Source organism: Humulus lupulus, chromosome 9, assembly GCF_963169125.1.
Source record: "Humulus lupulus chromosome 9, drHumLupu1.1, whole genome shotgun sequence".
In the NCBI taxonomy this organism is placed as follows: domain Eukaryota; kingdom Viridiplantae; phylum Streptophyta; class Magnoliopsida; order Rosales; family Cannabaceae; genus Humulus; species Humulus lupulus.
In genome coordinates, this window is record NC_084801.1 from 107,109,630 (window position 1) to 107,122,108 (window position 12,479).

General features: G+C 42.1%; 1 protein-coding gene across 1 annotated transcript; it reads left to right on the forward strand.

The window, feature by feature from the left end:
* The first annotated feature begins 1,164 nt into the window (after window positions 1-1,164).
* Window positions 1,165-3,555, forward strand: LOC133800932 (protein GRAVITROPIC IN THE LIGHT 1). Its single transcript, XM_062239045.1, has one exon. The coding sequence runs from the start codon at window positions 1,435-1,437 to the stop codon at window positions 2,845-2,847; it is 1,413 nt and encodes a 470-aa protein (XP_062095029.1). The 5' UTR covers window positions 1,165-1,434; the 3' UTR covers window positions 2,848-3,555.
* The last annotated feature ends 8,924 nt before the right edge of the window (window positions 3,556-12,479 follow it).

Below are 12,479 nucleotides of genomic sequence, written 5' to 3' on the forward strand. Positions count from 1 at the left end.
CGATGCACTAGCAGAGTTCCTCCAGATGTCAGCCACGTGTCCAGGGATCAGTTGCCATGTCATCAATGCCAATTTTTTGGATAACAATTATGTTGTCATAATCAATTTTTTTCCTCAAAATTAAATTTAAGGATCTATTTAATTTAAACAAATTTACAATACACATGATCCAAAAAATAATTTGTTAAAATATAGGGTCTAAACAAATAATAAGATAAAATTCTTAGTCTAAAATAATATTAAACCTTTTTACAATTTAATTCTTGTTCTCTAATTTTTTACAATTTAGTTCCCTTATGCAATTTTATCAATTGTTAGATTGATTAAACTGATGTTAAATATTAAAAGATCAAATATATAAAACAAAACTTGAAGGTATGTGTTCTGTTTTTTTTTTTTTTAAATAGAATAAAATCAGCATATACCATAACCATACAAATTCCTAGTTCATGCACCATCAAGTCGTTAATCATGTAGTCCTACAGTCAAACACTAGAGAGAGAGAGAGACGTACATTGGTAGGTAGGACCCATGATTAGATGGTAGTCATCAACAGCTTCACAGGCTCTATAGGGTCCACAAAGCATTATCATATCCCTCTGTATACCACCACCTAAACGAATTTAAATCCCCTCAACCCAACTCAAAAGATAATATTGATTATATATATATAAAAGAAAAAGTTTTTGAATGGTTACTGATGTTTTTGTTTTAGGAAAGTATCATTTTAGTAACATGGTCGGGTCATAATATTAATTTGATATTTATTATTTTAAAATTATATATATTTGATATTTATATTTTAAAATTATATATATTTAGTATTTTAAATTTTAATTTAATTAAATTATTATCAATTATATAAACTTTAAATTTAATTATTTAATTACATATAATTGATTATAATTTAATTATATTGATAAAAATGTATCTATCCAATGTAAGTCGAACTCTAAGATATAAACATGTATAATTTTAAAATACATAATTATATAAAAACATTATTAAAATCAGAAAATATTTGTAAAAGTATAAGTTAACAAATCAGTAAATTTTCAAAAATCATTAATATAAAAAATAAAAAATATATTAATAAATTTCCTCTTATCTTTCTATTATTTTTTTCCCGCGCTTTAAAAACCCTACCCTTATTTTTATTTTATTTTATTCTTCGTCTCTGCCAAAATCTCATGTGGTCAAAGTTTTGTGCTCTGCCTTTTCTCATTAAAATCACTCTCTTTCTTTCAAACCACTTTCAGTTTCAACTTCATCGTCTTCTCCAGAACTGTTTCCTTATTAAAACCCCATTAAATCTTTTTTTTTTCTTCTTCTTCTTCTTCTTTTATGCCTATACAAGTATAACTCTTAAGTACCCCTCATCGTTTTTCATCTGATTACTTTCAGATTGTTTAATCTTTTTGTTTATTTGATTACATGGATACAGTGAGACCAAAATCTGCTCTGTCCAGCAAAAGCAAACTAGCTCGGTCTTTTCAGAAAGTGATCAATCTTAGAACAGCGACTAGAATCTCCTCCAACAATGGCATTTGCTTACTTACACCACAAGGTTGTAGAGTCAAGGAACATGAAGATGATGATGGTGAGTTTGATAATAAGTCAAAGCATTTTGATAGGGCCAATGAAGACATTACCAGGGCTCGAAACAGAGCAGTCATGGAAGCTCTTGTGGCCAAGCTTTTTGCTGGTATAACCTCCATTAAAGCAGCTTATGCAGAACTCCAAATGGCCCAGAACCCTTATAATAGTGATGCCATTCAGGTGGCTGATTTGGCAGTGGTCGACGAGCTTAGAGCCATATCAGAGCTCAAACGAAGCTTTTTAAAGAAAGAGCTTGACCTGTCTCCACAGGTGACTATAATGCTCGCTGAGATTCAAGAACAACAGGGTTTAATGAAGACTTACCAAATCACCATTAAAAAGCTCGAGGCCGAGGTTGATCGGAAAGATTTAAATATCTCTGGCCTCAAGAAAAAGCTTGAGGACTCTGTTTCTTTGAACAAATCCTTGGAGAAAAAGCTTAACTTAAGTGGGTCGCTTTCGATCTTCGATAATCTCCTGATTTCCGGTCTGAACCCGACCCATTTTGTTGAGTTTCTCAACCAGTTGACTCTGAGATCGATAAGGAGCTTCGTCAAGATCTTGGTACGGGAAATGGAATCGGCGAATTGGGATCTCGATGCCGCCATCAAGTTCATCGAGCCCGAAGCTTCCTTCTCAAAACAGAGCCACCGGTGCTTCGTTTTCGAATCGTTTGTCTGCAAAACCATGTTCGAAGGCTTTAACTACCCGACCTTCAACATTCACGGTGGCGATTCTCCTCTTTGCTCCGACGCCTTAGGTTTCTTCGACCGATTCAAGAAGCTAAAACCAGTAAGCCCAAAACACCTCTTTACCCAGAACCCAAACTCCTCATTCGGAAAATTCTTGAGGACCAAGTATCTCCATCTGGTTCATGCGAAAATGGAGTGTTCATTCTTCGGAAACTTAAACCAGAGGAAGATGGTGACGTCATGCGGGTACCCGGAAACGTCATTTTTCACGGCCTTCGCCGAGATGTCAAAGCGGGTTTGGCTTCTCCACTCTTTAGCTTTCTCGTTTGGCCAAGAAGAGGGAGAAGTTACGATTTTTCAGGTGAGAAAAGACTCCAGATTCTCAGAGGTTTACATGGAGTGTGTGAACCAAGAAGTACTATTCTCCTCCAGCGAAATCGACGCCAACCCGGAGGCGGAGCTCCGAGTAAATTTCACGGTTGTTCCGGGATTTAAGATCGGAGAATCGGTGATTCAGAGCCAGGTTTATTTATCTCCGGCGAATCGCCGACGGTGATTTCTTTCTTCAGCCTTTATTTTGTTTTTATTTTATTTTTAAAAAGAAAGTTTCATTACCGGCTCTCGAAAGGCTCGTCTCCACGCGCTCATTTGCATGCTCCGGTAACAAATACTTGGAGACTCTGCCCACTGGAATGTGGGCCGTCGGTTTAAGACAAGTTGATGATCAGACAGTGTAACGGTGGTGATAGTTGGCGACTACGGAATTGTATATAGCGTGGTCGGCTATCAGACGGTGGCGCGGGTAACTAATCTCCAACATGATTGGAGGAGTGCGGCGGCGCGTGAGCTGCACGAACTTCGTGTAGGATTTTGGTTTCTTGAGGCTGGTGGCTTAATAGTAGCAGTAGAGTTTAGTAGTAACTGTTGCGGTTGGAGAATAGGGGCTATGTGGGGTCCACATTGTGACGTGGCATAAAGAGGGGTATGACGTGGAAATTATAAAATTATAATTAATGGAGGAGGAGAGGGGTTTAATGGGGTTCGGCCTGTGGGACTCGGGCTCTTCATTGTCTTTTTCTTTATTCTATTACAAATATTAGATAGTGGAAAATGGTGGGGAAGGATTTAAAGGATATTAATGATTACTGTAACGTTATTGTACAAGTATCTACTTATAAATATGTAATGAACGAGAGAAAAAAAAAAAAAGAGACCCTTTGAACTCTTATTTCTCTTTCTAAAATATGAAATAGTTGTTTTTTCCTCTGTTTTAGGACGAAAAGAAAACAAATTCGTCTTTTCAGACAATTTTGATATCAGAAAATCAATAATGATGATTAAACTTAAAATTGACTCCAAAAGAGTTTTGGTTAAGAGATTGGGACATGTATGGTTGGTGGAGTAATGGTATATAGGACAAAGATATTGCGAAATTATTTATTTTGTGTGATCAATAATTTTAACCCCTGACATGAGATTTAATAGAAAACATTTAAATGCATAATTTTTTTTTATTAAAGAAGTAATAATCTACATAAAATATCATATATTATTTTCTACATTTAACTACACTATCCCATCTCCGTCCAAATATATAAACAATAATAATGTGTATTAAAATAATTAATCAAAAAATTACCCTGCGAGAGTTCTGCTTGATATCTGAATTGAACACAACACAATACACACAACAAAGGAACAAGAAAAATAATGATTGAAAAAAAGTAAACAGTAACAAAAATACACCAATATACTTGGTTCAGAGATTCCAATTAGGAACTCCTACATCCAAGGCAAGGAACTTATCTTCCCTAGTTGAATCCACTATGTAGAAGAGAGATTTACAGCACTAGAATTCACCAGTTACAGATTTTTACAAGCCATTCACCAGGCCAAACCCCAAAAGCTCACAATCACTCTTGTTTTCTTTCTTCACAAGAACCGAGTAGACAAAACACAACTATAGCACACTAAAAACTCTCTCAAATCTTTTCTCTGAACTAATCTATGCCTTTTATAGATATAAGGCTTACAAATAAAGACCTATAGATAATCTAACTAATTGATCTTGACTTAACAGAATAAAACAACTACTTAGTCTGCAGCCCAAGGTAACGATTTTAACTAACAGCCAAGAAATGCAAGTCATACATTAACAAACTCCACCTTGACTGGCATTTCTATAGGACTTAGATGGAATCGACATAGGGAACCCTGCTCCAGTTGTAGTAACTAAGTAGGACCAAAATTTAACAAGTCCAAAGCTTCCTTGAACTTGTTTGTTGGTATTCCCTTGGTTAACATATCAGCTGGATTAATTAAAGTAGATATCTTTTCTACTTTTATCTCTTCTTGTGCCACTACATCTCTTATGAAGTGCAGCCTAACATCAATGTGTTTGGTCCTTTCATGGTAAGCACTATTCTTAGACAAGTGTATGGCACTTTGTGAGTCACAATACACCTTAGTCTCTGCTGAATTCAGTTCCAGTTCTTTTGTTATACCTTGCAGCCACATTGCTTCCTTTATTGCTTCTGTAAGAGCCACATATTCGGCTTCAGTGGTAGACAAAGCCATAATGTGTTGCAAGTTTGATTTCTAGCTGATGACATTTCCACCGAATGTAAAGACAAAACCAATTAAAGACCTTCTTTTGTCTAGACCAATTGCATAATCTGAGTCACAGTAGCCTATAACCTGTGTTTTCTCCTCTTTTGTATTCTAATCCCTGTTCTGAACTTCCCTTTAAATATCTCAACAGCCACTTAACAGCTTGCCAGTGAGATCGGGCAGGTTTGCTCATAAATCTGCTAATAAGGCTAACTCCATAAGCAATGTCAGACCTTGTTCCTATCATTGCATACATAATACTTCCCACAGCACTAGAATAGGGAAGATTATCCATATATGCAGCCTCTTCATTTGATAACTGTAACGACCCAAATTCACTAATAAGGCTTAGGGGCCTTGATTAGTGTGCCAGGAGGGCATTACTGGAATAACTGTGATTTAATGAGTTATTATATGTTTCATGATGCTTATATGATAATTGATTATATTATGTGGTAATATGATATGTGATATATGCGAGAACCACATTATGATGTGGATAAATCTGCAGCCGGCGACTCGAGGCGATCCTAGGGCTAGATAGCAGGAAAAGTCACAACGGGGCATTATAATTGACTTTGGACAAGTCAGGGGTATTTTAGGTATCGGGTAGTGGTTTAGACTATCGGGTGATGAAAATAAATAATTGGAGATATATTTGAGGTTAGGATGTCTAGGCGGGATTATTGGGGGATTTTACCGTTTTGGCCTCGGGGACGCTTCCGGCACCCTGAGCTTTGGGATTAGTTTAATAAACTAAGGGTATACTTGGAAGACTTAGGAAGATACTAGACAGAAAATTATAAACCGACCCTAACTCTCTTTCTCTCTCACTCTTTTCTCTTGGCTAAGGAAGAACTTCTGAATTTGAGAGGAAATAGCTGGAATTGAGCTGTGTTCTTGGGAATTGAAGGGAATAAATAGGAGGATTAGCTCAGGAACTGATCAAGGTCTGAGCTAGTGCTAAGGTAAGCTTTGAATTTTCATTTTTGGGGTTAGGAACTTAAAGGAATGGCTGAGTTTTAAATGGTTATGGTTTTGATATTCAAGGTGGAAATTGAGGCTTGGAATTTTGAAGATAGGTCAGGGGACTCTTGGAGAAACGGTTCTACAGCTGAGGTAAGGTTTAATTCAAAGTTTGATGGTTGAATTTGAGAGTTTTCATGGCTGGTTTTGAGTTCTGTGGGTTTGAAATTTCAGAAATTAGAATTGGAATTTTAGTGAGTCTTAGGCTGGATTTCTGGTTGGATTACGTTGTTTTAATCATTCTAATGTTGTTAATATTAGTTGGTTTTGAGTTAGGGGCTTTGGGGTGGCTTAAGGTGAGGTTTGGGGATTGAAAATGGTGGTTTTTTCTGGGTTCGAAGGGTCGAGCCGCGGCATGATTCTTGGAGAGCCGCGGCCCTTCGAAATGGTTGCATGCTGAAGAAGAAGGGCGGGCCGCGGCATGGCCCAAGCAATGCCGCGGCCCTTACCTGTTTTTGAGCCTTTGGAGGTTCTGTTTGGGGGCCATGCCGCGGCATGGGTGGCCTATGCCGCGGCGCTTAAGGGATTTTGGGATTTTGAGATTTTAGGCTTGGGAATTTAACCTAAGGTGCTCGGGGTTGAGTCTTTTACCATATTTGATGAAGTTCAATGTTCCGGGTACTAGAACTTGGCTTGGGAACTCATTTAAGATTGTTAATGGTATTCTTTATCATGGTTGTGACTAGGTATTAAGCTAAGGCTTGAGGATCGGATCGCGCTCAAGGAGTATCGCCCGTAACTAATTCATTTGAAAGCTAAAGGTAAGAAAACTGCACCCGGTTATATGTTTGTGATGGGACTAAGTGCTCCCGAGAATTGTATCGTGTCAATGTTGGTATTACGCCATGGGACATGTAAAAGCGGCCTAAGGGTGTCGTACATACTATTAGTGCACAGAGCGCGATTTGGCCACTGGGAGCCATGAACACTGGGATAACGGAGGGAGCAGCCTGTGAGCGCTAGCCCTGGTTATCGTATATAAACTGTACATGTTATGAGTTGATATGCCTAGTATGTGGAATACTTGACTATATTGAATGGTTATTTGACTGAGGCTATGTGATGCAACGTGAGATATTGACTTGACTGATAATTGCTTATGCTCTGTTGATACTGTGTTTTCTTGCTGGGCCTTGGCTCACGGGTGCTACGTGGTGCAGGTAAAGGCAAGGGCAAGCTGGACCAAGCCTGAGGTGGAGAAATCCAAGGTGGAATGTACATAGCCAGCTGTTCGATCACCACGATCGAGGAGTGGACCAGGACAAGGACTACCTAACTGCTTATTTTGCCTTAGTATGGCTGGTTAATGTATCTGAGTCTTACAACTTCTATAAACGATCTTAAAACTTGTATTTTTGGGATCCCGTGTAATCAGATAATGTTTCTTAATGAAAAATGTGGCTTTTGGAGACCAAAACGCTTTTAACCCTAGTTCCTTTGTAGTTTATGCAACACGATTTTAATTAAATGACTTGACTAGCAAGTTTAGCACTTTATAAACACACAGTGTAACGGTCTTGGCTATCCAGGGCGTTACAATAACTCACCTTTGACACCATCTAATCTAACATTTGCAGCAGTAGGAGTGCAAACAACTTTAGCATCTTTTTTACCAAAGATTTCTATAATCCTTTTGATATAACCTGATTGAGATAGTTTCAACAGTCCCCTTTTTCTATCTCTCTTGATTTCTGTGCCAAGTATTCTTCTAGCAGGCCCTAGGTCTTTCATGTCAAATTCTGCCTTGAGAACCTCTTTCAACTTTTGAATTTCCTCCTTATCTTGACATGCTAGAAGCATGTCATCAACATATAATAGTAATTAGTGTTGGATTAGCTTATACATGATCTATATTTATTTTCATGTATATCTAATATTAAACAAATTAATAGGAGATAGCCTATGTTATCCAAAAAATTGGCATTGATGACGTGGCAACTGATCCCTGGGCACGTGGCTGACATCTGGAGGAACTCTGCTAGTGCATCGACCAGAAGACGTATTAGAAGCAGTAAGCAGCCCAGTCTTACCTGCGACCATTCTGGTCGATGGTTCCGCATGCAATGTAACATTACTGTGAAGATCTTTGTAAATCCCAAATTTAACTCGCACAATCTCCTGAGTATCCGATTATTCAGGAGAGAATATCTGTAACGATATTATGTAATCCCTCTTGAGCCTATAAATAGAAAAAGAGAGCTCAAGGAAGGGACTTTGGGCTTTGGAATTATTGAAGATTAGAGTAATTCTCCTTGGAATATTGTATTGTTCTTAAGAGGTTAGTGAAACTCATTGAACCCTTGTTCTTTGATCACTCCTTTGATTCTTATATCAATAACAGTCTAAGTGGACGTAGGTCATTACCAAATCCTGGGGCCGAACCACTATAAAATATCGTGTTCTTATTACTTTTTGTCATTGGATTCTTCTCAACATATTCATTCACATCAAGCATATTCCGACTCCGTGTCAGTTGACCAAAATCTGGGTCAACATTCTGGTGCTTTCATTGAGAGCTTGATTTATCATTACTGAGAAAACTAATGGCGAAAACTAGAAGGAAAGCTGGACAGACAGCCGCTGCTGCGTCATCAAACCCACCTCCTCCTCCCCCTGCGAGCGTGGCGGAGGATGAGCCACATCTGGACTTTGAGGAGGAAGAGATGGATGATGCAACGCTGAAGAGTACCCTGGGGGCGTTGCAGGAGGAGCTGGCTAGTCTGAAAGCCAGTCAAGAGACTGCTGCCAAAGTTGTGGCGCGGCAGCAGCAGGAGATTGAACAGCAGCGCGTGGAATTAAGCGAAAGGCAGGCGGAGATGGACCGCCGCCAGAGCAAAGCCATAGCAGCCCTTGAGGCGGCCTTGCAACTGGCAAGGAATCAGGCCGCACCTATTTCGCAGCCTGATCAACCTGTCAATGGGCCACCCTAGAGGGGTCCTAATCCCAGCCCACCGATCTAGCCTTCGAGTCCGCAAAGGCCCGAGCAGCCTCAGGTGCCCCATGACGATGTCCCGCTGGACCCTGAGGCGCAGCCACCATCCCAAGCTGGTCGCGGCAATCCCCCGCAACAGAGGCAGAATAGGGCCGAGCATCAGCCTCATAGTCCTAGACGCCGTAGGGGCGATGAGCCAAACCTACCGAATAGAGGTCAGTATCCCCTGGTAACAGGAGGGACTCAGAGTTAGGCTTTGCGGTCTGGGGTCCCCCACGGCATGATAATGCACGGGGACGCCACGACCAGCGCAGGCCGCCCTCTAACGTTCGGGACGTTTCAACCAGGGACGGAAATCGAGGGAACAGTCAATCCCACCATAGCCAATCAAGGTTCAGAGATGGCCATGGATATAATGAGGCCGACTCAGGCAAGGGAAACGCTGGCCGAAGGATTGAAGAAAGAGGTAAAGGCAGGAGCCAGGTACCTCAAGAAGACCGGCCCAATAGACGGGACGCTGGGGGGCAGCCCAAGCAAAATAATGTCTTCAACCGGCTCGGGGGTAGCGAGCAGCGGAGAAGAGACGAAGATTTGCGTGACGTACTCAACGATCGCCACGAGCGACATGGCGAGAACGTCCCCCCAGCAACAGAGGCCACAGCGATTCCTGCCGCTGTACAGGCCCAAATAGATGCCCTCAACCAAGCAGTGTAGCAGCTGGTCGGGGGAAGGACGTCGTATATCAACCACGATAGGAGGAAAGACACTCCTTTTGTACAGAGGATAGCTAATGCAGAAACTCCAAGCAAGTTCAAAATGCCTACACTTCCAAATTTTGACGGGTACGGAGACCCAGTATCTCATGTCAATAAATTTGAGATACAAATGGACATTCAGAAAGTGTCCGAAGACGCTTGGTGCAGGATCTTCCCTGCAACACTTTCTGAAGCCGCGCAGGAATGGTTTTTTAAGTTCCCTCCCGCAAGCATAGTTTCCTGGGAAATGTTCGTAAGGGAGTTTTACGGACAGTTCTATGCAGGACGTGTGCATCCGACCAAAGCAAACCAGCTGGTTGAAATTCGCCAGCAGGATGGAGAATCAGTGAAGGACTACATCCAGCGCTTTATGCGAGCGGCGGCTGGAGCGAAAACGGTGGGGGACGAAGGCAAAATGATGGCCATAACCGCAGGGGTTAAACGTCGTTCTCCCCTCTGGAAAAGTCTCCGAAAGGAAGGAGTGAGAACTACCCAGGAATTTTTGGACCGGGCTAATCGCTACATCAAGCTCGAAGAAGCCATTGCCAACGATGGAAAACCCTCAAGCAAGGATAAGAAGGCTTCCGAACCCGCCAAAGCCACCAATGGTTCCAAACCTAATGGCAACGGCAAAGGCAACGGCAATGGCAAGAATGGTGGAAAACGGCCGTATAATAAGCCTTCCACCTCCGACAATAAACGAGCCAAGGGTAATCGTTATGAACCTCGGTTCACTAACTACAATGCCCTCGTTGAGTCACGGGGAGAGGTTTATCAGGCCACAAATTCTAGTGTGCCTTACAAAAAACCTGGCCCCATCCGAAAGGATATTTCGAAGAGAGACACTACCAAATTCTGTCGTTATCATAACGACTACGGACATGACACCAATGAATGCAACCAGTTGAAAGACGAAATCGAGTTCCTTATTAGACAAGGACACTTGAGAAGATACGTACTGGCCTCGGGAAATTCCCAACGAGAAGCTCCGGGTAGCAACGAGCAGGCACCCACGCGCCAACGCTCGCCACCCTTACAGCTTGCCCCCGTGACTGGCACACTCTTAACCATCTGTGGAGGTCCGCACCTCGCGGGAAATAGCGGAAAGGCCAGGGAACGATATGCTCAGACTCTGCGCCACGACCAGGAAATCGAGATGATGACTGTGGAGGACCGTGCACCAAAAAAGGCTCGGGCAGAGGAAGGTGAAATAACCTTCTCTGACGGCGATGCCCAACATGTCCGTGTCCCGCATTCTGATCCGCTGGTCGTGGACATCCAGATGGCCAACATGATGGTGAAGAGAGTGCTGGTCGATACAGGAAGTTCAGTCAATATCCTGTATAAGTCTACACTGGAACGCATGAAATTGTCTGTTAAGCACTTGGAGCCCTGCAACCAAACGATATACGGCTTCTCTAGAGAAGGACTTGCCCCCGCCGGATTGATCAAACTACCAGTGACGACGGGTACAGCGCCTGCAACAAGGACATTACTCGCCACTTTTGTAGTGGTCGATTTTCCTTCAGCGTACAATGCCGTCATTGGAAGGCCTATACTGGTTGATCTATGGGCCGTCATCTCAATGTGGCACTTGTCCATGAAGTTCCCAACAGACACGGGGGTAGGACGCATGTTGGGGAACCAGAGAGAAGCCAGGGAGTGCTACAACGCCTCAATCACAAAGGCGAAGAATGGAACGCCAAAGAGCACTACCTCCGATAGGTTGCAGATGACAGTTGATACACAAGCCCAATGGGGATGAAGTCACCAAATAGGGTGTTGCCCAAAGTGAGGATAGAGACTTGGATCCTCGCTTTGGGGATTTTGAAGAAAACGTTGGACCCGTCGAGGACCTTGAGGAGGTCCAGGCACTGTATATACCTCCGGGGAGGTTAGCCCTTTGGTCTGCGGCAGGATTTTTGATGGAAACCCCTGTGAGGGGATACTTCCTGAAATAGTTAGCAACCATCCGAAGGGTCACTACGCTGGTCGGGGAAATATACCACTCGACATCAGGTAGATTCTGATGGCGAGGGCGGGCTCTAATTTGGATATTAGGGTTAGGAACAGGATTGTTTCGACCGCTGGTCAAGGGAACCCTAGCCTGCGAATCAGGCTGAGCAGGAAGGTTTGGATTATCGTCGGAGTCAGGTCTTTTCTTGCCTATGGATTTGGAACGAGCCATTTGAGGAGGAGAAGGACGAGGTCTGGATGAGGATCAAGAAAAAGGAATCTCGTGGATTCGGGCGGCCGGTTGTTCTTCGCCTTCGAGCAGCTGGGCGAGAAGATCGTCGTCGATGGGCCGTTCACCTCCCCACAAATATGGCATCAATGTCTGCAAACAGAAGAATGGGGAGGTGAGGATGCAGAATTTTTAAAGGCTTTTAGAATAACGATGGTCGAGTATAAAAGCCAAGCTTTTATACAACAGCATTCTAACAAAAAGCTCAATTTTTCCACACGAACAGTTTGAAAACGGATCAAAGGGTGAAAGTAAAAAGTTTTTCAAAAAAGCTTTTTCAACTCCCCTTAGGGCGGGAAAAACCTATTTTCCAACTAGCCTAAAGATCAAATTTTTACTTCGATTTTACGTCCTAAAAGTACGATCCTAACTATCAAACTAACTCGTAAATCTTTTTACCCACAAGCATCTCAAACCAGAAACAGATGAACTCAAACAGTCGACATACAGAAGCATGCATTGCGAAAATACAAAACATAAAAATTCGAAGACTTACCAGAAAAAAGATCGTTGAGAAGGGTAGAGTGTCTTCGGAAGTCAAGGTGCTTTCAAGATGAACTTGGAAGGTGCAGAAGGACGGTTTCTGGGAGAAGACGAGAGCTCTGGTTTTAGGGTTTCTG